The sequence below is a fragment of the Rhinolophus sinicus genome, chromosome 13, assembly GCF_057876585.1.
Source record: "Rhinolophus sinicus isolate RSI-liver-muscle chromosome 13, RSI-T2T, whole genome shotgun sequence".
Classification (NCBI taxonomy): Eukaryota; Metazoa; Chordata; class Mammalia; order Chiroptera; family Rhinolophidae; genus Rhinolophus; species Rhinolophus sinicus.
This window is the reverse complement of record NC_142513.1, coordinates 62,796,794-62,819,841: the sequence shown is the minus strand read 5'-3', so window position 1 is coordinate 62,819,841 and position 23,048 is coordinate 62,796,794. Positions and strand designations below refer to the sequence as shown.

Below are 23,048 nucleotides of genomic sequence, written 5' to 3'. Positions count from 1 at the left end.
ATTTCTAAGAGATAAATATTTGCTTTGGTTGTTAAATAGCTTTAACATTTAAGACCACATAACCGTATATCTCTTTATCCCTTTCACAAGTGGAGTTTTACAAAATATATATAGACATTAAACAGATGCAGAGATCTTAAAATTATTATTTTGGGAGGATATTATAGTACTCTTATCATAAAGTAGGAAAAAATTAGAATGATTAATTTTATGTTTCAAATATTAAAAATTTAGACCTGATAAAATGTCATAAAATTCACTGTAATAGAAGTCTATGGAAAAATAATGAATAAAATCAAAGCAGGGTCATAAATAACATTTGTTAACCAATAATAGTTATCATTCATTGAGCACTTACTATATGCCTGAAACTGTTCTAATAATTTTGTATTTAATCTCTTAAGAATACTATGAGGTAGATTATCTTCATATTTTAGAGAGCAGAAAACTGAGGAGAAAGGCTAAATAAATTGCCCAGGGTTCTGTAGCTAGTAAATCTGAGAGCCGGGACTCAAACCCAGGTTCTCAGGCTCCAGAATTCACACCCACTACCAGATGGGTTATTCTGTATATACCTGGGAGTATTCAGGTTCTCCTGAATTATTCTGGTCATTTCGAAACAATTTCACAGCTTTAAGGTATGTTTCCATTGTCTCGAGTTTGGCTTTGTCAAAACCTAAACAGAAGATGAACGACAATTAAAATGCAGTGAGGAACTTTGCTGAATTCCAATGGGGGCAAGAAATAAACATGGCAAATTACTAAGTACTCAGAATCACTTTCTTTACAAGTTGGTACTTGATTGTATTTTCAACAGTAGTAAAAATTTTACTATGAAAAACTCTATAAACTACATAGAGCCCCACCTTTAAAAGTTGTTCAATCACAGACAAGATCAGAAATACTGAGCCAGTTCTAAAAAACTTACAAAAAACACTGCTTGCAAAAGAAAAACCATAAAATTGAACATAAATAAATTATTACCCCCATGAAGGGTAAATTCATTACTTTCCCTAAACAACAAGCAACATTAATATAGTCAGAATGAAAGATTCAAATAAATGAAAGTTAAAAATCGTTTCACAGAGCAGAAAGATAAAGAGATCTAACAAGATCTTCAGAAATTAGAAGAATTTAGATGTTAACAATGAAAATTTCCCATGTGATGCTGGATACTTATCTATAAGCCTGGTGAGAAGTAAATGACGGTGGCAGGCTGTATTTCCCCACAATTGGCACAATACATACCCCATGTTACAATGTGGGTGACATTCCTCTGTCAAGAGGCAGACCCTATGTTCACTGCCCTGAACCCGAGCAGTGCGACTTCTGGCCGGCGGGGGCTCTCTCTCTCTCAGGTCCCATGGAGAAAGCTCCGTGGGGCTCATGCTGACAGACCCAGCTGAGTGCCCAGGGGACGGCCAGCACTCACTGCCAAATGTGCATGTGTGTCAGTGAGAAGACTTCAGGACTCCAGGCCTGGCTTTCATGTCTCACAGCTGAGACCCCAGACACCAGGAGGCGAGACAAGCAGTCCGAGCTGTGCCCTGAATTACTGACCCACTGAAGCCATGCAGCAATAAACGATTACTGCCGTTTTGCGCCATTATGTTTTAGGATAACCTGTCACACAGTGATAGGTTCTTAATGCATTAACTCATCTTAATGTGCAAACGAGGCACCTCTACCATTTCTCTCTTGAATGGTCTACAACCAAATACCCAGATTAGGGAAAGCTATGTTCTGCGAGGACTGTCCCTTGAAGGCTCCAAATGACCAGGCATCCATTTTGCTATTTGACTTATTAAATTACAACACTCTGCCCCAAACTGGAGAATACTAGAATATGTTCCCAAAATACATCTTTGATTACAGCAATGATCTCTTAAAAAAACAGAAGTGCATCAAATCAAAAAGAGCTCCTGCTTTTTAAGTGGGGCCTTATGAAAAATCCACACATTCTGGTTTCGCACGTACTTTCTGTTTTACATTGAATAGTCAGTAAACAGAAGGCTGGCCGAAGTTTCCAGTTAATCAGGCTACAAAAAGATCTGGAACCTGTAACCCTACACTGCTTTTCCCAGAATTATGTGTTTCCTGTCCTTTAGCTAGAGCACCGGTTTTCGGCCTCTTCCGCCTGGAGGTGGACGTGCTCCAGCCTGACTCCACCTCTGACCCCTACGCAGACCAGGCCCCCGTCACCATCGGGAGAGTGAGGCAAAGGTGAGCAGTTTGAGTGATTCCTTTAAGCTGCTGTCAGTGGGTCACAGGGGACTAGGGTTTGCGGACAGGACACTCTTAAGGTCATCTGATGCAGTTTACTTGAAAGCCGCAGTATCAAAAGAAGGTAATTTCATGACTATTAAAGAACAAGGCAGGGATTTATCATAAAGTACTTCAGACACGTTGGAAACATAACACAAGTCCTAATGAGCGTCTGTCTTCTTACCTGTATGTCCGAAATGTTCTAATGTCACATTGTCAACAGGGAAAAAGCTGAGGACAGCACCGTATTCCGGACACATGTTTGCGATTGTAGTTCGATCCACCACAGATAACTGTGCAACTCCACTTCCAAAAAACTCCACAAACTTTCCAGCCACTCCTACTTGCCTGAGGTGCTACAGAAAGGGATGCACAGAAACACACACAAATTAGCAGGAAGATTACCACGGATTCTCTGAAAGCTAAACAACTTAACGTTTCAGCCAACACTGGCGAAAGTAAAGGTAAGAAACATCCCCGCACTGTAGGTTCGCAGGTATTAAGATAAACAGTCAACAGAAGACAGGCTCAGTGTCACTGACAGGCAGGGTAGAAAAGGGCTTCAGATTCAAGCTCAAAGTGGCTAAGATTCCCATTTTAACGTTTCTGAAATCGGGGTGTAGCTTAGACTTGACGGTGTGTGTTAGCTGGCAGCCCTTTTTCTTTCCTAGCAGTACGTAAAATAATGGTGCTTCTAACCACTGATGGCATCGTACATTTAATGAAATACTTGTACACTGATCAAACTGTGCATTTAAATAAAAAATTATACACTGGCTGTACAATTCTTCAAATTCCAACTAATGGTCCAAATATTTATAACAACATTAATTACAGGTCAATTCCATTTGATAGGATTTTTAACATGTGGCTGCAAACTTAATTCCTTCTAAAATCATTTTTCTTACTTATTACCAAGTAACTAAAACAGTTGCTCACTTTTCTAAATTGTAAAATGGTCTCAGATTAGTGTAGAGAGCGAACCTAAGGAGGTGACTAAGAATGAAACGACCTCCAAACTGTAAATGTTAAGTCCCGTACACAGAGTGCGCGGCAATACGTAATCCAAACTCTTTTTTATAGATGTAGAAACTCAAGCCTGAGAAAGGCGTCTCCTTATATTCACAGGTATGTTTTTGAGGATGAGGAATACAGATTAGATAGACCAAGCTCTGCTTTCACCAAAGTTAACGAGGGATCACAATATACATTTTGAAAAACAATACATGATTAATCCTACAAAGATCACGAATACAACAGGACCTCAAATGTAACCTTCAATAAAGGTACGCATTCATATATTGAATTTTTGTATCAATAAATCAAAATGTCAAAAATTGACATGTAACGCTTTTTAAAAAATATAACCAGAGGAGTCTAAAAAGCAGCATTCATTTCTCAGATGCCTGAAGGAAAGAATTGATTTCTCTAAAAACATAATGGGATGTTTCTTTTCCTTTAGGAATAATGCTGTAATTCTCAATTTAACTTCTTGATCTTTTAGACCCGTACAATGAATCAATTATTTCTGTAAGATGTCAAATGTTTCTCTAATCAAGGAAGAAGGATCAATACTACATTTACTTTCCCTGCGGAGTAGCCTAAAAGCCTTCAGACTACAACCTAACGGAAAATGCTGAGACCCTGGGATCCAACTGGGATTACACATGGGACATGTGACTTCATCAGTAAAACGAAGCTGGGGACACCAGACATTTAGGATGGGGTGTTACAAACGGTGTTCACTAGGAAACCTACACTCCTTGTACTGAACTCATGCAGCCAGCATTTTAAAAACTCAGAGAAAAATACTTTATATGACAAAGAAATGTCAGAACAGCCAATAGAAAAATCTGACACTACATTTCCACAGTCCATATTTTTGAAAGTATTAGCCAGTAGGATAATAGTTTCTAAAGGGCAAGTGATTCAATTAAGTATTAAAGATTAGACTTTTCCTAGAGCTGACTGCCTAGGTTTGAATGCTTGTCCTACCACTTACTGTTTAGTCCTGTTACCTTGGGTACATGGTAAATCTGTTTCCTCAGAACTGAAGTTAGACAACAAGAACAGCTCACTGATCTCCCCAGCTGGTAATGAAGAATCGATGGGGTAACATGTCCAGTGGACAATGGCGACAGCTGTCTTGTACTTACCAGCACCAAGTAAGTATTACGTGTTTGCTATTACTACCAGAATGGGAACGAGGACTGCTGAGGAGGCTCGCAGAGCCCCGCCCCCTATGACACGCAGCCACCAGCTCCAACGTACCTTTGTAATGCCAAGAACAACATCTATGGATGTAACAAAAGCGTTTGATGAGCCAGTTAACTCACATCCAACCACCTCTGGTAAAGTCAGAGAAACGGGCAGCCCAAGCATAACTGCTTCTGTCTCAATGCCTCCAACCCCTAGAAGGAAAAAATGGGCACATCAGCACAGCAGACGTAAACATGATGGCATCCTGGTAAGTTCGGGGTGTTTCGTGAGCTCATTTTACAGTTTCACACACTGAGCTGTGGACATGGCACCCGAGTCTTCTCACAAGAACGACTCCACTCACATGGTTAAAAAACTGGATTCTGACCTCTGCATTAAATTCAGTAAACACTGAGTATTTATTATGCTAAGTACTGGACTACGCTCCAGATACAGTATGAACAGAACGCAGCTTAGTCCAAGGGCAAAGAAATGGTCATGACAACCACTGCGTAAGAGAGCATGGCTCTGCCAGTGGAACAGCCAGGGCAGAGCCGGACACGTGAGAGCACAGCCCACTCGGCATAAATGACCAGTCTTTAAGACGCTGTGACCAAAGGCCAAAGAGGCACCAGCTGTGAAGGGCTTTATACACTAAAATGCAAGTGAACTTGGGTTTATAGCAGAGGCCAGGAGAAGCCACTGAGGACTATAAAAGGAGAGTAACTGCGTCACCTTCACAGATGTCATCAGCCTCACTCTAACCACTGCCCACGGCGGTGCTGTGCTGGCAACTGTGCAAACGCCGTAAATTCTCTTACACCACACTGTCCGCAAACACTTGTTACTGCTGTTGGAGATGAAAGAGCCTCAGAGGCTGTAGATATTCCTTTCTGATGTCCCGCCTTCCCCTGCATTCCGGCCTTTACTCACCCCAGCCCAGGATCCCCAGGCCGTTCACCATGGTGATGTGAGAATCCGTGCCCACGACACTGTCTGGGAAGAGGACGTCCTTGCCTTCAGAAACCACCCTGGACAAATACTCCAAGTTTACTTGATGAGCCATTCCAGTTCCAGGAGGGATTACAGCCACATTCTTAAACATTCTTGAACTCCACTATGTTTTGGGTAAATTTAAGAAATCCAAGTGTTAGTACATTACATGAATTTGTGCTATCAAGATATAAATATTGACACTAACAATATTTTACCAATGTTCAATATGGTCAAAGTTTATAGTACATGCTTAAAAACAAATTTGCAAACACTAAACCTAAACACATTTATTTTGTAGATTATTATATCAAAATTAAGTCAAAGAAAAATATTCCAACAGTCCAGAGAAACGATAATTTCCAACTGTGTCCCCAGGAGTCACAGGGATGGGAAGAAGGGAAACCCCCCCGCCCCCCAGCTCACCTGAACTACAGCCTGTTTTCACCTTTCCTTATACATTGGCGTTTCCAGTAACATTTTATGTGAAGGAACAAACGGCTCTACTGCTATGAAGTGTTTAAAAACTACTGATCTAAAGATATTAAAAAACGTACCTATCAATATTTCATAAATTTCAATATAAAAATTCCCCCCAAATCATTTCTACCTTGAAAAATTGAAGCCTCTCTCGATTTCTGCCAAATTCTACTTCTTGATTTTTTAACACTGTTTCAGGTCTAAAAGGAAGAAGAGCTGGCATTAAACGTACATATTGCAGAAAAGACCTGCCGTGTTTCCAAGTCTTCGTTCTCATACACACACACACATATTTTTTTAATTCTTGGAACAGCAATTTACCAGACTTCTCAGAATCCGTTGTTTTCTTTCAACAAGGAAGTTCTGCTTTGACTAACACACTAGAAAGCTATTACAAGGACTTCACTATTTCACTGGATATAGTAAAACCCCATCCACACCAGGGTCCCAAACTGTACTTAACATGCCTTACTCTGAGACTTGGCTAAAAGCATATCAAAAATAATACAGTAAGTTTTGTTGGAGTCCCCACGTCCAACAAAGAAAAAAGGAGGTTAGTAACTTACTCAAAAATAAGCACATACCCTTCCACCCACTTGGCCCTTGTGCCAGTTAAACTGGGAGAAGGACATTGGTTATCACTGCACAACAACATCATTTTATAGTTTAAAAAAAGCTTTTGGCCAAAATCTTGTATTCACCTCACCCAAAATGGAAGGGTCTATTTTATCTATTAAGTAGCAATTTACTTTATATAGATTATAAGTATATTCAGGAATTAAACTAAGAGATAAAAACAGTTAATCTCCAAATAGTAAACATAGATCCACTTTTAGGAAGCTATTTTTATCTAATGGATAGTTTAGAAATGATTACTAACAGTTTTAAGTTGTTTATTTTGCCTGCCAGCTGCTGATTAAGTGTTGACTAGAACATCAATACAACTTAAATTATACATATCCTCTGGGGTCCACGTAATTACAGTTGCTTAACTGTCAACTTTTTTTTAAACAAAGGCTACTTGAATAATTCATTGCTGAGTGACCCTGTGAAGCCGCATCACCTCTTAGTGAGACTTTTCTCAGGGCCTCCGGGAGCAGGGCTTTCTCGAGCCACCAGTTACTTCACCTCCCACACAGCACGTCTGGCTGTAAAGCGCCAGCCACACCATCTGAGCGCAGGACCTGACTGCCAACTGGGCTGTGATTTCCACTGCCAAATGCGTGCTCTCAACTTTCCACCCCTTATTTCTCGTTGGCATCTATAATTGATACTTCATTGATGCATTAACAGCACACACGAGAGTTATTATTTTTACACAGCCAGGACTACAACATAACCCTTCTTACTACTTTATAATTTAAAGTCAAAATGGAGGGGAAATGTTACACCAAACTGAATTTTTAAAAATAAAATCGTATCATCTTAGCACTTCCTACTTTGGCAGTTATAAAAAGACAACCAAGAAAATCAATGATTTTTTTAATCAATAAATCCTCCTTTTCAGGAAATGAGTTTCTGTATAAGAGATGTTAATCTCAAAAGTCAATATGCCCCTAACAACCAGGGCAACTAAGTATCAGGAATAAGGAGTTATTACATAAAATTGTCATTATTTGATGGCAAAAGACCCACATATTGTATTGCATTCTTAGAAAGGAAGAACACAGGTCACTACAACCTGAGGCTTTATAGAAATATTGAGCCAAAAACTGTAGAACTAGACAGAACTTGAAAGATCTACTTTAGGAACAAATGAAATAATGTATTATGTGGTACGCAGGATGAAATATGTGTGGATATTATTCTTAGCTATTCTAAATCTTAAATGTGTTAAATTCTAACTTTAAAAAGTTTAAATCACGTTTTATTCAATTAAAAAAATTTTGGGCAGTCGATTAACAATGGGATAAACAACATAACTGAAGAAGAAAACTTTGGAAACTTTATAATATATAAAAATTGAAGCCATAGAACTCTTTTTCTTATTTTGAAAAATTACCTATTCGGAAATTTAACCAATTCCTAAGAATAGGGTTCTTTCTAGGCAGCTTACATTTTTCCCATGGTACCACATAGGCAATCACTTATTTAACAAGGGTCATTAAGGTTATAACACACAATAATGACAATATTCTTAATATAGAATTCTTAATGCAATAAGAAAAATATAAGAAATCACCTAGTAGGGATAAAAAGCTAGAAATATAAATAGGGAATCCACAAAAGAAATATGAATGAGTAATAATTACATGAACGGTACAAATTCACTAAAAAAAGAAATTCAGTTTAAGATGCGATACCATTTTTCTTTCTACATCAGTCACGAAAATTAAATATACTGACAGAAAAATCGAAGTTTTCTCGCTGAGGAACAGAAATCGATGTGGGTATTTTAGACCACCACTGTAATTAACTGCTCTGTCAGGACAGGACAGCAGGCAATACATGCCCCACGTGCTCCAGCACAGGAAGTGTGGGTCAGCAGGAGGCAGGAGGCGGGGAACAGTGTGATTCCCTAACTGAAAAACCACCTGGCTAGTACTAGAAAAAGCAGTCTCATACTCAGGCACTGGCTGCAGATGAAAAGGACACAGAATGGGTGTGTTCTCGATCTGTGAGGACGATCTTCCTGAGCTGCGGCCTAGTTCTCCAGAGTCACAGGATCCGCGGCAGGCAGTCTGGCCTCTGCAGGGGGGCTTCCTGGGCTGCACTTTAAGTGGAGAGAGCTTTCCTGCTCTCTGCGAGTCACCGCCTCCAGGGTTTGGAGCATTCTGTATTGCACTATCATTCCAAAAAACGACACAAGACCAGTTAAAAGTGACAGAGACTTAGCTCTTCCAAAAACGCACACTAGCAATGCTATCTGGAAGCGACTGAATGTTGTTCAATGTTACTATATATCATTTAACTCAGATTTCAAAAGCAAATCTCAGATTACAAAAAAACAAAAAGAAACAGGTAATTTAAATTGATGGAGATGAAAACATAATTCTAAGTGCCCAATGAAATCATACGCTTCTATAAACGCTTCAATAACTGAAGCTGCAAGTACTGACACAGATTTTTTTCATCTAACAACTTAAAAGAAGCTCAGAGCCATAGTTTTAATCTGGAGGGTAAACACCCTCAAAGGTTGTGATGAATCGCAGCCTCATCCCAACACTCCAGGGAACATAAAAAAAAGTGGGAGCATGACAACAGAATCATGTCTTCTCTGGTTTGATCTTGGTCAAAGGGATCTTCTAAATCTAAGAAATTTACTTCAGTGGGAAGAAAACAGCTTTAGTGAGCTCAGTGTTTTCTTTTTGTTGTTATTTGTTGTCTTATTTATTTTGAGCTCAGTGTTTTCAATCACCGATTAATTAAAGACGTTCATGGCTCACATGTTTAGAGTCTCTGGATGGGAAGGAGGTTAATAAATAAAAAGGAAATGAAGACTGAATTCAGATAGTCACTCCACAAAGCTGGTTCTAGGCTTATACATTTCTATGGAAAATGCCAGCAGAAATATACAAACATGAAATGAAATTCAGACTAAGTATTAAAAAAAAAAAGTTTGCAATACATAAACTTTCCAGCAGTTTTTCTTTTTCCATGTTAGTTAATACTACATGAGGAATACTTTGCTGTGGCATCAATTAGCTCTACTTCCTTTTCTCTACCATCCACTCCCAGTGGGTTGGTTGTCAGCTGTCAACTTGTGGCTGTCTTTACTAATATCTGTATTAAAGTACCATTTATTGAAGTCAATCTGTAAAGAATGGTCAACCGTGAGATCAGTCGGACAGGCAGGATGGACTTTCTTAGGATCGCCGCCAAGAGTTTTCACTGCCTCCCTCATAGCAGCAAAATCCACCATTGCCGGTATTCCACTGAAAAACAGCACATGATCAAATTATAGTTCTAAATGTTCTTTTACTATGCTAAAATGATTAATATGCATTTCTTTTTTTTAGATTTTAAAAGTATCCCTTTTGAGTTTGCATTGGTGTTGGATAATGTACTTGTTATCCATTGTTTGGTGTATCCTGGTATGAGAATTACATTAAACATTATGATAACTTGAGCGCTCAGGGGTAGATGTGCCAAAAGTCACACAGCACAATTTTCAGAGGCATAAGAGAACTTCAGGGGAACTGTCTATGGAATTCTTTCTCCTGCTTTCAATTTTATGATATCCCCTCTCCCTTTTCCCTAGCTCCAGCCCTTTCCATCCAGTGCCTTCCTGTTACTCCAAAGTTATCTGTTAAAGTGTACTGTGTTTCCCTGAATATCAGACTTAGCTGGACCATCAGCTCTAATGTGTCTTTTGGAACAAAAATTAATATAAGACCTGGTATTATATTACATTATACCAGGTCTTATATTAAAATAAGACCAGGGTTATGATATGTTATGTTATACAAGACCCAGTCTTACATTGTAGTAAAATAAGACCGGAGCTTATATTCATTTTCACTCCCAAAGACGCATTAGAGCTGATGGTCCAGAAAGGTCTGATTTTCGGGGAAACACAGTAGGTATATATTTGTCTCCAGCCAAGCATGGGGCAGGCATTTCCCAAATGCCTTCAGTGTGCTAAGCACCAAGGGCACAGGCCAAATAAGAGAGTGCCTGCTCTCCAGGGATTTGTAGGCGACAAAGCAGTAATTAGGGTGACACTGCAAATCCAATGGCAGCAGTACACACAGGGCCCATGGAGCAGTGGCACACAAACCAGACCGCATGGGGCTGAAGGGGACACTCCCGCTTGTCTAGCTAACTCCTCAGCCTCCTTCAAAACTCAGCTACAGGTTAACTTTTTGGGTGACCTCTCCCTGGACACCTGGGTCGGCAGAGCCTTTCAGGTGGTAGAGACTGTGGGTTTTATTCTCAATATGATGGAAGCCACCTGGCCTGAGGGAGTGGTGTAACCCTGATTACCATTTTTATCTACTGAGAAAAGACTATAGGTTGCCAGTGCAGAAGCAGGGACGTCAGTCAGGGCACGATTACAGCTGCGGTCCAGGTAAGAGAACGGGCTGAACCAGTGCGACAGTGATGCAGGTGATAAAGTACCTGCTGAGACACTGGCGTCTGTATGCGGGAGGGAGGGCTCAGGTGAAGTCCCAGCTGTTGTCCTGCACCAACAGGAGCCTATCGTGCCACTGACCAGGACGGGAAAGACGCGGAGGAACGGTGAGGTAAACAGGGCAATTGAGGTCTGGGTCTCTGAGGTCTGACAGGACTGTCAGCTAGGTGGAGACCACAGGAGGAGGTCAGGCAAAAGTCGTTTTTGAATAAATGGCACGAGAAACAAGCGCCTAAGTTTTAAAGAATTACTTCAGTTAGAAAGGGCAATTTAAAAAAATTCGTAAGCTAATCTTCAAAATTAAAAAACAATGGAGCCAACTATCGGGGAGTCTGAATTTTAAGAAGGGAATACCCTGAAATTCATTCATGAAAAAGAAACCTGTCACTCACGTAAAATCTTGAAGAAGAACACGGGCAGGGAAAAAGGGCACTTCGACATTTCTTTGTTTGGTTTTCCAGTCTAAAATGTTCATGACATCTTCCTTTTTCATGAAAAAGCCATCACAATTTCGCACAGCAGCTTCCAACAGGACCCGTATTGAGTAAGGCAGAGAATCTGAATCAAGAGAAAATATCACTATTAATAAGGAACAGTCGTAACAATGGAAAGATTACAGTAGCAGAAAGTTAGATGAAGACAGAGATGCACTGTTCTCTCCATTTAAGAACATTTTCATCTAGGAAACATGGAGTAAAACATCATTCCTGCCGACACTGGGCTTCCACAAATCCGGCGTGCCTGCATGCAAGCCAGGCCTGGAAAAGCAGATCAAACCTTCACACAAGAGCTGCGCTGACCTGGGCACGTGACACTGACAAATACAAATTAACATTCAGGAAGACAGAAAAATTGAAAAGCACCGCAAGTCAGAATTAAATACAGTAACGAAGACATCCCTATTGTGGCAAAAAATGGTTCAACTATGTAAAAGCTTGTAATAGACTTTAAAAATTTCCATCAAAAAATGGTTCAAATTTAAAAGTAAATCAGGGTGCTTCGGTGGGTAAAACTCATTTCATGAAAACTGTCATTCACTCTAGAGGACTAGTTTTTAGAATGCCACAGAGAAACAGACTTGAGTATTTTAAATTTTTCCATCATATTAAATTCTCACAGCAGATATTGCCACATAAAAGTGCTTCCTTGGGACTTAAAGGGAAGGTTGGGCAAACCATGGGAACCCACACACTGGCTCCCACGCAGCTGTCCCCGGGGACGAAGATCTCCAGAAGGCCTGAGAGCAAGAGCAGTGCAAAGCGCTTACAGTGCAACCCATCCAGCGAGGAAGGGAGTAAAAAATGTATGACACATATTTCAAATATCAAATATGTGAATGATACACACTTTTCCCCACAGAAAGAACAATGAGAGCATAAACTGAAAATCGTAGTCTATACCCCACACAGCGTTGTGGCCGCACCTCCCTGGCAGGACGTCTACTAAGGGCCAAAAGATTCAGGCATTAATACTGATTTTCTAATTTTGAAACTGTCATATATATAATGAGAAAAAAGCAAAAAGTACTTCTGTTACTGGGGCTGGAACCAAGATTTCCACCAGGAACAATGTACCAGTACAACATCAGAGTAGTGAAGTTACAAAAAAACTCTTATATTTCAGTTACAATCACACATACCAACGATTTATTTTTCTCTTTCTTAAAAATATTTCCTGCTGTGTTCAGTGAAAATGCCCAAGACAATGACAGTCCAACAGTAATAACCCTAACAACTCAGCCTGCTGTCGCTAAATACTATTCCCCATTTGTAGAAAGCCTGCTCCTTGAAGCAATGGCTGGCTCCATGCTTAGGAAAGGGTATGCACACAAAATCCTGGACCATCTTGTGTCAGAAACCGAAGAAGTTATCAAAGACTAACAGGGACACTAATGGATCAACCCGAGCATCAAAATGAATAATGACTGTAATTCACTGAAATATATTGAGGATATAAATAGCCCCCAGTTCATAATGACTCTTAAAAAAAACAACCTTCATCGATCACCAATGGAAGTTGCTAGAGCAACTCATTACCCTGAAAACTGACAAAGAGAGAAGTCAATCATTAATCCTGTCATTCCTGATTTCAAGTAAGGAAATAGTTAAGAGAAAGTCCCTCATTGTAACAGAATTACAACTAATAAATATAGAAAAAAACAACATACTTAAAAATCACCAACATGTAATGAAATGATGGATGGTGACAATGATCGTAAGTGGACGCTGAAATCGTTAGGCGATGTGGGAAACGGGAACTTCTGACTGAGGGACCAAGCTGAGAACTACACCCATGTAGCATCACCGACAGTGGGACGTGTAGACATTATTTGCCTCACGATGGCACCGGATATATAAGCACCAAGCACGAGGTGTTCTTGCAAAAATACATACAAGCGTAAGTAAAGCTGAATCTAATCAAACACCTAGCCTAACTTCCCGTTAACAGGAAATACAGGGGACAGTCAAGTGAAATCATGAAGAAGCAATCAGCCAAACCAGAATAAAAAAGCTGGTTTCTTCGACCTGAATGCCATGGAAAAAGGAGAGAAGAGGGTATTACTGATTTTTACAAGAGACTTCAGAGACACACCAAGCAAATGCTACATGTGATCCTATTTGAACAAACCAACTGCAGGAAGGTATTTTTGAGACAACCAGAGAAATGTGAATATGGGTTGGGTTTTATGGGAGGGGTGTGCACACTTTACCTCATCACCTGTCTACATGCAAAACCCTCAGACATTATGACAAACAGGCGGTATCAGGGAATGTGAGTTTCCACTCTTACCTCAACCAGAAACATAATGAAGTCCCCCAATCTAAGAGGAATTACAGGGGATATTTTTAAATGGAACATTTGGAAATAATGAGAAGGAAAATGTCACAGAAGCAAACATACGAGATTAAGTTTTTATTTTAATTATTCTGGAAAAACCATCTGAGGATTAATTTTTGTTAAGAGTATCTTCATAAAAAGCATTTCATCAGATTTCTAGAAAAACAGGATAATATAAACACCAGCAACTATCTCCACTTCCTCCTGAAACCACTAAGATAATAGCAAAGAAATAAAATTGAGTTATAAACCCACAGGAACAGATGGGGAGAAGCAAAACTAACAAAAATCTGGAAGACAGTGCACGGAGAATTAATAACAGACTGAGCAGAATAGAGAATGTGGCACTAGGCATCTACACAGAGCAAGGCCATCGGAGACAAAGACTAGGAATCGGGGTGCCTGGGATTTCACAGAGGGGTGAGAGGAGTGAGACAGCAAGGGAACAGTGCCTTCCGAGTTCCAGGGAGAATAACTGCCGACCTAGAAACCGGACACAGGCACACTGGCAATTCACCACGCGAGGCCCCAAAATTCACTTTCCAGGCACCCTTTCTGAGGAAGCTACTGGAAGATATGTTCTATAAAACAAGAAGGTAAATGGAGTAGAAAATGAGGAAACCTGGGCCAAGCCTCAGCCGGGAGAGGCAGAGGCCCTCGCAGGACGAGGGCTGCGCCGACAGCAGCGCGAGCAGTGTCAGGTGGGCAGAGGGCCAAGTCCAGGGCGCGCTGCCAAGAGGGGGAGGAATGGACAGACTACCTGCTTATACCAGGAGGAGTTCCGTTCTTTAGGAGAGTTTGGAGATGAATTACCGGTAAGGGCATACAAAACTAAGCCAACAAAAAAAGACAATTATTTATTTCAGGAAACAATACGAAGTTGTAAGAGAAATGAGATGCAACCATCTACTGCACAGATTGTCTGAGAGCATTTACAGTCATAACAACATAAACACTGAATTCTGACTTAACCAAAAACTATGTTAACTATACTAGGAAGAAGTACATGGGATGTATGTAGGAGAGAAGAAAAGCACCAAATTCTCATTTTCCATAGAAGAAAGTCAAGTCTAAAATAGAAAAATCAAGAAAGAGCTGTATAAGCAAGTCTATTAACTGTATCGAGGAAATGACCGAAAGAAATGGCCAGGAGAACTGAGAACAGCGTTCTCTGCAGAGAAGTCGGGGCAGGGGGCTTGTCATTGGTGTAATCTTGGTGGTCTTACAGGCTTTTAATTTTAACTCTGTCATGTGCAAGTTGTTAAATTAAAAAGCAATTATCACATAAGAGTGCTATAAGAAAAGAGTGTGAACCTTTTGTCCTTAAGAAGCACTAACTTACAAATTTGTCTCAGTTGGTAACTACTAGAGGCCTACTGCAAGGAAAGAGGCAAATACCCTCTCCCCCGCAACAGCTGACTTCTTTCTCTCTGTGGGAGCCAGCTTCCAGGCTGACGGCAGTGACCCTCACCTCCTGGCTCTCACGTGACTTCCTACCCTGAAGATCAGCTGTCTGTGGCCACTGGGGTGTGTGGCTGCCAAGGCCAGGACATGAAAGCATTTTGCAGCTGCCTCCTCCCTGGACGCCTCCCTCTGGGAGGCCAGCAGCCTATTGTCATGAAGGCCTCTGGGCGGAGAGCAAGCACTGCCAGCCATGCAGCCATGGAGGCGGGCCCTCCACCCCGGTCAGGCCTTCAGATGACTGCAGCCCAACACCCAGCCATGACCTCGGGAGACCCTGCACCACAGCTTCTCAACTCAGCCCTTCTCGAGTTCCTGACCCCGATCTGGGAGCAGGAACAGGGGGTACTACGGATGCAAGCCACAGCCTTTGGTTTCACCTGTTACGCAGTGATAGAAAACCGAGACAGTTCTCTTCCTCCCCTTCTCCACCACCTGCAGTCATTACCCAGAGCTCCTGCTGCGAGCGCCCACCTGGGCCTCCACCCGGCCCCAATGCGTTCTCTCAGGGCCTTCCCGCCTCACCAACTGCCGGCCGCCAGCCCCAGGCCTGCACTGCAGACCAGCTCATCTGGTCAAAGCAGCAAACTTGTCTGCTATCTAGTGAGCAGGCGGGCTGAGCCACAGCTGCTGCAGGGAGGTCTGGCCCTTCCGCCGGAGCTTCTCGGCCTCCTGCAGCCCGACAGCGCCATGTGGTTCCCGTACGTCTTAGTCACACCCCCCTTATCTGTGACAGTGACGTGCCGGGGCGCCGTGTGGACGCCTGAAACTGCGGTCAGCACCGGACCTTATGTATAGTGTTCTCCCACACAGACACATTCCACGAGAAAGCCGAATTTGTAAATTAGGCAGTTTCATGCATAGACGATTCACTTTCATCCTGCATCTTAGCAACCTCAGCAAATGAATCTTCTCCTTTCCTTACTAAATTGAAAACTTTCAGCTTTTCACATAAAGGAGGCACTTTACAGCTTCTCTTCGGCATGTCCGAATCGCCAGCATCACTCCTCTCGTGCTCTGAGACCATTGTAACATCGGGGTATGACCGAGAAGGCTACCACGTGACCAACGGGCAGGGAGCAGCTACAGCGAGGAGACATCGGACAAAGGGTGATTCCCGTCCCGGAAGGAATGAGCGGGAGGGCACAACATTTCATCACGCTACTCAGAATGGCTTGCAACTTAAAATTTATGAATTGCTTATTTCTGGAATTTTCCATTTAATTTTTTTGAGCTGCAACTGACCATAGGTAACTGAAACCGTGGAAAGAGAAACGATGTATAAGGGGGAACTGCTGTACTCGCATCAGTCAACACTTATTTATAGTAAACTTCCCGTTCTACCTTCTGACTGAACTGAGACTGCTACACATACTAAAACACTGTCCTTACATATTCTGTTTATGTCCCCGTTACTAAACACAATGTTTGTTTTTTGTTTTTTAAAATTGTATTTATTTTTAAGTGTGGTTTTCCAAGACCCATCAGCTCCAAGTGAAGTAGTTGTTTCAATCTAGTTGTGGAGGGCGCAGCTCAGTGGCCCACGCGGGGATCGAACCGGCGATCCGAGTGAGCATCGCGCTCCAACCAACTGAGCTAACCCACCACCCCAACAAAATGCTTTCTTTAGCAGCAAGATGCTATCTTAGCCATCCTTCATTTGCCAGAAACATGTGAGTACTGAATAGATGTTAACTGAATGAATAAATGAATGAGTATTGCTGAGAGATTCCTATGCACCACGCAGGAAACTGGGCTGGATTCATTCCGCCTCTCCTCCCAGGAATTCCTAGGATTCTATGAGTCTGGAAAGCTAATCTTCTAAGGAGAGGTAATCAGAAGGCCACGTGGGAACCAGGGCAGGCTGGTAATCTGAACCTGGAAAGTCCGACCACTTGTTATCACACTTCTGAAATGAGCTGGTAATAACCTCTGGGTCAACCACTCAGTGGAAGATACAACACGTGGCTCGGGCCCTGGAAAGACACTGCGGTGTGCTACTTCCCACCGGGCACCGGTGAGAGGCAGGCCGAGCCCCGATCACAGGCCTGAGGCTGCCACCGAGACTGGGCATCGTGGCGCCTCTCGGTGCACAGGTCACGAATGGTTGGCCAGCTGATGTGTTGTGTTTGTTCTGCAGAGAGTTTGAACATTTTAAGATTTAATTGCCAACATCGGAAAAACAGGAAATTTTCACATGAAAATCCAAATGTTTGGCTTAAGATAAATATCAGAGAATTTTACAGCACCGAGGTCCCATTTCTGCTCGACTGAGCACCACGTACTCCTTTGTGTTTCCCACAATTCCAACCAGGGCCCCTTCCCATGTCTGTGCTGCCCAGATGGTCCTTGTACACATGAGCTTGCAGCCCCCCCGTATTGCAGGATTTACAAGCAGAGGCTTCACAAGCACAGATTTCTGTGCGTTTCTCCTCCACCACTCAGCAGGCCATGGGACTTGGTAGTGGGACCTTGGCCAGGTGGACAGTAACAGAACTTATCTCACAAAATGGATACAGTAGGTACTCAATAAACACTAGTGTTTTATTACTGCCATTATTAAGCTGGGAAACAGAATGGCATTAAGGAGGCAAAAGTATTGGTCTGAAATCAGAAGATACGCGTCTAAGGCCAAATTCCTCACTTAGAAGAGATGGGACTTTTGGCAAATTACTTAGATTCTTACACTCATTTCCTCATCTCTATAAAGGGCGGGTAAGACTATCTCCCTGCTTATCACAAAGCAATGCAGTGAAGACAAACTGTCACTGATAAAAAGTGGAAATTCCAGGTTTAGAGTCAATGAAGAAACGGCCCACAGGTGAAATCGGCATTAACAACTGTCTTTAGACGAACTAAGTCGGACAGAAACACACGAGACTGAGGAGGGGACACTCAGAGCTGCAGACTGGCCTCAAGTCCCAGGGCACCTTTCTATTCCAGACTCAGAAACGGGCGGGACTGGGGGACTGGGCCGGCCCCAGCTGCAGCAGCTACCCTGTAAACCCAAGAACCCTGCTCACGGCCAGGAGCCTGGAGAAAAGACAAGATACTGTCTGTCCTAGAAAGCCCTGTCACCCACCGGACCCGACTGCTTCTGTCTCCAACCAGCATCAGGATGGACGGACTCATCTCCAGCTAGGAGCTCTGACCTTTGCTTTTGAAAATGCCACAGAGAGAGTCGAAGAAGGCAGAAGAGGAGAAAAGAGATTCCTGCTGAGATGTTTTTCCACTCACTGACAAACACAGCAAAGGAGAAGAGTACCTGTCGTGGATGAAGCTGCAGAAACCCTTTTCCCGTCCAGTCCTGGTGAGCCTGGGACCGGCTGTTTGCTGCCATGGCCATGGCCTGTGCAATCCTCGGTGTCCCATTACCCCCCTGGCCATACCCCTGAAGCAAGAGCCACTCAGTCCCCTGGCAGGTCAATGAGCAACAGCTTGGTGAGAAAAAACACCCTGGGACAATTAGCTTCGTCACTTAGGAATCTGCAGTCAGGACACAGCCCGAAGCAGAGAGGTGTTCAGGCGAAGCCAGGGGCTGAGGCTGCCATCAGGGGTCACATATGACGTGAGCGGGCAGAGGAGGCTGGTCTGCAATGAAGTAGAGGGAGAAGAATGGAGGAGGGGGGCAGAAATCTGAAGCCCAGAGAGAGAAAATAAAGAGCTTCCTCTATTTGGGTCCACTGCCCAATTTCTTAAGATACAGCTACATTTCATTGGCCTGGAAGCTTTGTGTCAAACAACAAATCTTTCTTCACTTGAGCTAGTGGGTGTCTGTTCTTTGCTACCCAAAGGCCCTAATCTGGAACAGAGTTTGTCAACAAAAACAGAGTTAAAACCAACAGACCCTTGGACCAAATGTGGAGGGTGGTGAGCTCATGGAGCACATGGAATAGCGTCACGGAAAGGTAATCCTTACAAAGTGACGTACTGTGTGCAAACATTACAAGCATACTGCTTCACTGCTTGCCCAACTCACAGCCCTTTCCAGAGTCCAAGGAAGAAATAAGATTAGAAAACTGGGACTCGTGTCCATGTTCCAGCAAGATAACTAGACCAGCAAGAGACGCCTGACAAGCCCAGCCAAACAGATTCATCTAGAGGTACAGCCTGAACTGGCTGGTAAGCTAATTGTAACACAAAAAGAATGGCCAGCAGTGGCTACGTTGGGCATTACCCAAAATAAGTAAAATGGGCTGGAGACAGAAGACTGGAGTAGATATTCAAAAAGTAACAGGGTAGAGAGACCAGGCAGCCTTCAAGTGACAACAGAACAGCCTTTGGCTCAGAAATTCTGGTTCCCATGAGGCTTGATTGTGCTTTCTTCCTTTGTCTTTGGATGTCTGGAAACTGGGACATCTTCTCTACTTGAGTGCTGAGTTAAGTGAGTCTTTGTTTCTTATACTTAAAGCAGGGGTGTCCAAACTTTTTTCAACATTTTTCACAAAGGGCCATATGCGGTAAAATACACAAACAGCCGGGCCACTCACTCGAGCTGAAGTACGTATTGCCTCACCTGGTTTATTTAAGTAAACTAAATATATTTTTGGAATTTGCTGCGGGCCAATTAACAATGGATCTTGGGCCGCAGTTGGCCCGCAGGCCGCAATTTGGACACCCCTGACTTAAAGAGTAAGGACTGGAACAGAGACTATACAATGAAAGTATAAAAAGAAAAGCGTCTATAAAGGGTGGAGGGCACACTTTCAATCCAACAATTCTATGCAATGATAAGCCTGCATCTAACGTTAAATATTACATACACGCAGCAGCTTTATTTACAAATAGAGAGAAGGCGGTAATGAGCAGGCTTTTAAGCCCACAGAAATAAAAACCAGATTTCTGTTCTGCAGGCACGGATACTCACAGGTGCTCTTTACTGTATACATCACGGTGATAAAGACCTGGTATCCTGGAAGCCAGTCACGTTCAGATGCCCATGACAGGTTATTGGCCAGAGATAATTTAGCTTTTACATTATTTATTGTCCTCTTTCAACGCGTTTCTCAGTTGTTTCGATGGTTTCCGACTGATTTCCTGTACTTGGGAAACCATCTTCAAGCAGGCACGTTTCCACAAGTTACCCACAGAAAGAACTTTCGTACTCAATTTAGAAATCAACCTTATATATGCTCTTTTACTTTATTAAGCTATGGAATGTGGGTCAAGAAAGTTCCAGGTCAGTCACTAGATATTTGGGAGAAGCAAGGGGAAATAAAAAACCCTTCTTGTGTAAAATCAGTTCAGCTTTTCTCCTTTTAAAGTTCATACAAACTGATCATCAGTGAAGGGATAAAATAAACGTGAACGAGGACATCAGCACTAATACAAATCACTGCGGTTACACAGGCAGGTAAAGGAAACTACTCTCATTTGGGGAGCTGTTTGTTTTTAAATGGCAACATAATTCTAAGATGGGGATCGTCTGAGACACTCCAAAATACCTAACTCTCCTCACCATGTATGAGAAAATACTGCTACCCTGCTTCCCCGAAAATAAGACCTAGCCGGACAATCAGCTCTAATGTGTCTTTTGGAGCAAAAATTAATATAAGACCCGGTATTATATCACATTAAATTACATTATATTATACTCTAAAGACCCAGTATTATATGATATTATATAAGAAGTGTCTTATAGTAAAATAAGATCGGATCTTTTATTAATTTTTGCTCCAAAAGACGCATTAGGGCTGATGGTCTGGCTAGATCTTATTTTTGGGGAAACACGGTAGTGGCAGTCCAGAATATTCAAATCCATCAAAATCTTCAGGAAAATCACAAAAGCAATCTTAATTAAACTAAATAATGCAAGAAGGGGAAAAAAACCAAGATAAAGAAAAGCTCCCTCCAAAACTGACTCCAATATATTTGGCATTTATCTTTTGAAGTAGTTTTTACTAAAAAGTCTGAAAATAATAAATCACTCTTCCAAACAGGTCTTCCCTTCATTGGCCTGCATGACAAAGTCACTCAACTTGGTCAATAAAGTTGAAACTTCCACCCAATACCCAGGGGTTCAGCCAAGTTCACTCTTCTGAGACGTCAGTGAAAGTTGGACCCTGATCAGGTGCCTGCAAAGGTCTGCCAAAGGTGTTGGTGTACAGGCCCGAGCCAGCCATGCCCAGTGCTGGAGAAGAAATCAAATCAGCAGGCCCTCTTGGTGATTCCTGTTCAAAGGATGGCAGATAACGAACTGTGGGCACTGTTCACTTGAAAAATTAAAAGGTACATTTAACAGCCGTAGAATATCATCAGGCTTTTTTGGTTTTGTTTTTTTTCCAAATCGTAGTAGTTTTTTTGGGGGGGAAAAAAATCATTGCTTAGTTAAGATTTTTAAATGAGAAGTTAAGATATGGGCTTACATCTTTCTCAAACACAAGTTGTCCCAAGAGGAGTTTTTAAAATGTGAGAGATACCGGTAGGTGTACCTGTTACGACATGGTGGGAATAGATTTAAAATTTCTTCTGCTCAGTTTCACCAATGCATTTTTACTGTTAGAAACTGAAAAAAAAAAAAAAAAAACTAAAAAAAACCAAGAAAATTTAAGCAACATTACCATACTTGGCGCCTCCAAGTTTCGGTACATTGAAGAACTTCTTATGTGAACTGTCATTTAATGTTTCAATAAGGTACTCAAAGGTGTCTCCTGGGGAAAAAAGAAAATATTTTCATTTAAAAAGTTACAAAGTATCTTATTTTAAGTAAAAATACCTGGAAATCAGCTTTCTCAAATAGAATTTCCTGCAATGGTGAAAATAGTCTCTGTTTACACTGTCCAATAAGTTAGCCATTAGCCACATGGGGATACTGAGCATTTGAAATGTGGCTACAGCGACTGAATTTTTAATTTTACTTAATTTTAAATAATTTTAGTTTAAGTCGTCATATATGACTAGTGTCCACTGAATTGGACAGTACGGCTCTAAACCATGACTCGATATTATCAAGTTAAAAACTGGTAACATAATTAACTACCGAGATGTGATAAACAATACCTGGAAAAGAACAACAAGAATGATATAAATGTTTTGTAGGCATGTTTGGGGAAGATCTGTCCTGGATATTTCATAAGTACAAACAAAAGAATTTGAGAATGACCCAGTGATGTTGGAGGCATTTAAAACAGGAAAAAAAAAAATCAAAAGACAAGATTCTGACAGAGCATTCAACAACATAGACAAAACCAAAACCAACCCTCCCCCAAAAAACAAACGAAAAAAAACCTTAATGGTTTGGGTAAATGAGCAGATTCTCCCTAAAAGAGATGTCTCTGGTTGAAGCTAAACTACAGAGTCAAGACCTAGGGGTCGCATGTGAATGTGCCCCGGCTCCTACCTCTCGGGGAAGTGGCGGGGAGGCAGCCCCGAGGGAAAACACCTTCGCATCTTTTGTGCAGACTCATTGCGGTGGGTGAGCAGGACCCTCACCACTGTCAGGCCTTGGGCCCGACCAGAGCAGAGAAGAGCACAGCCCACTTCCAGCGTCTACAGTGTTTTCTCTCTTCTTTGTGGAGAAGAGAGAGCGGGGGACAGGGGAGGAGGCTCAGCGCTGCAATACGTGGCCCGGGACCTGTCGGAGCAGCGTCCGGCCTTGACCGCTTCCCACCCGCTTTCAGAAGCAAAGCGAGGCAGCGGCTGGAGGCCGGACAGCGGAACAAACAACAGGCTGTGGAGACCCTGCCCCCGCCCCGACCGCTTATGAATGGGGCAGGGCGGGGAGGTGGGCCACCCCGAC

The 23,048-nt window shown here is 42.2% G+C and overlaps 1 protein-coding gene across 1 annotated transcript in view; it reads right to left on the bottom strand.

Moving 5' to 3' along the window:
- Nucleotides 1–23,048, bottom strand: part of IREB2 (iron responsive element binding protein 2) — a 37,796-nt gene that overhangs the window by 14,369 nt on the left and 379 nt on the right. The window contains exons 2-10 of the mRNA XM_019751230.3: nt 21,871–21,960; nt 11,404–11,569; nt 9,675–9,812; nt 8,503–8,721; nt 6,068–6,137; nt 5,398–5,581; nt 4,537–4,676; nt 2,450–2,621; nt 576–676 (exon numbers count right to left, since the gene is read on the bottom strand). Of these exons, the coding sequence (XP_019606789.2) occupies nt 576–676; nt 2,450–2,621; nt 4,537–4,676; nt 5,398–5,581; nt 6,068–6,137; nt 8,503–8,721; nt 9,675–9,812; nt 11,404–11,569; nt 21,871–21,960 (1,280 nt within the window). The remainder of the gene's footprint in view (nt 1–575; nt 677–2,449; nt 2,622–4,536; nt 4,677–5,397; nt 5,582–6,067; nt 6,138–8,502; nt 8,722–9,674; nt 9,813–11,403; nt 11,570–21,870; nt 21,961–23,048) is intronic.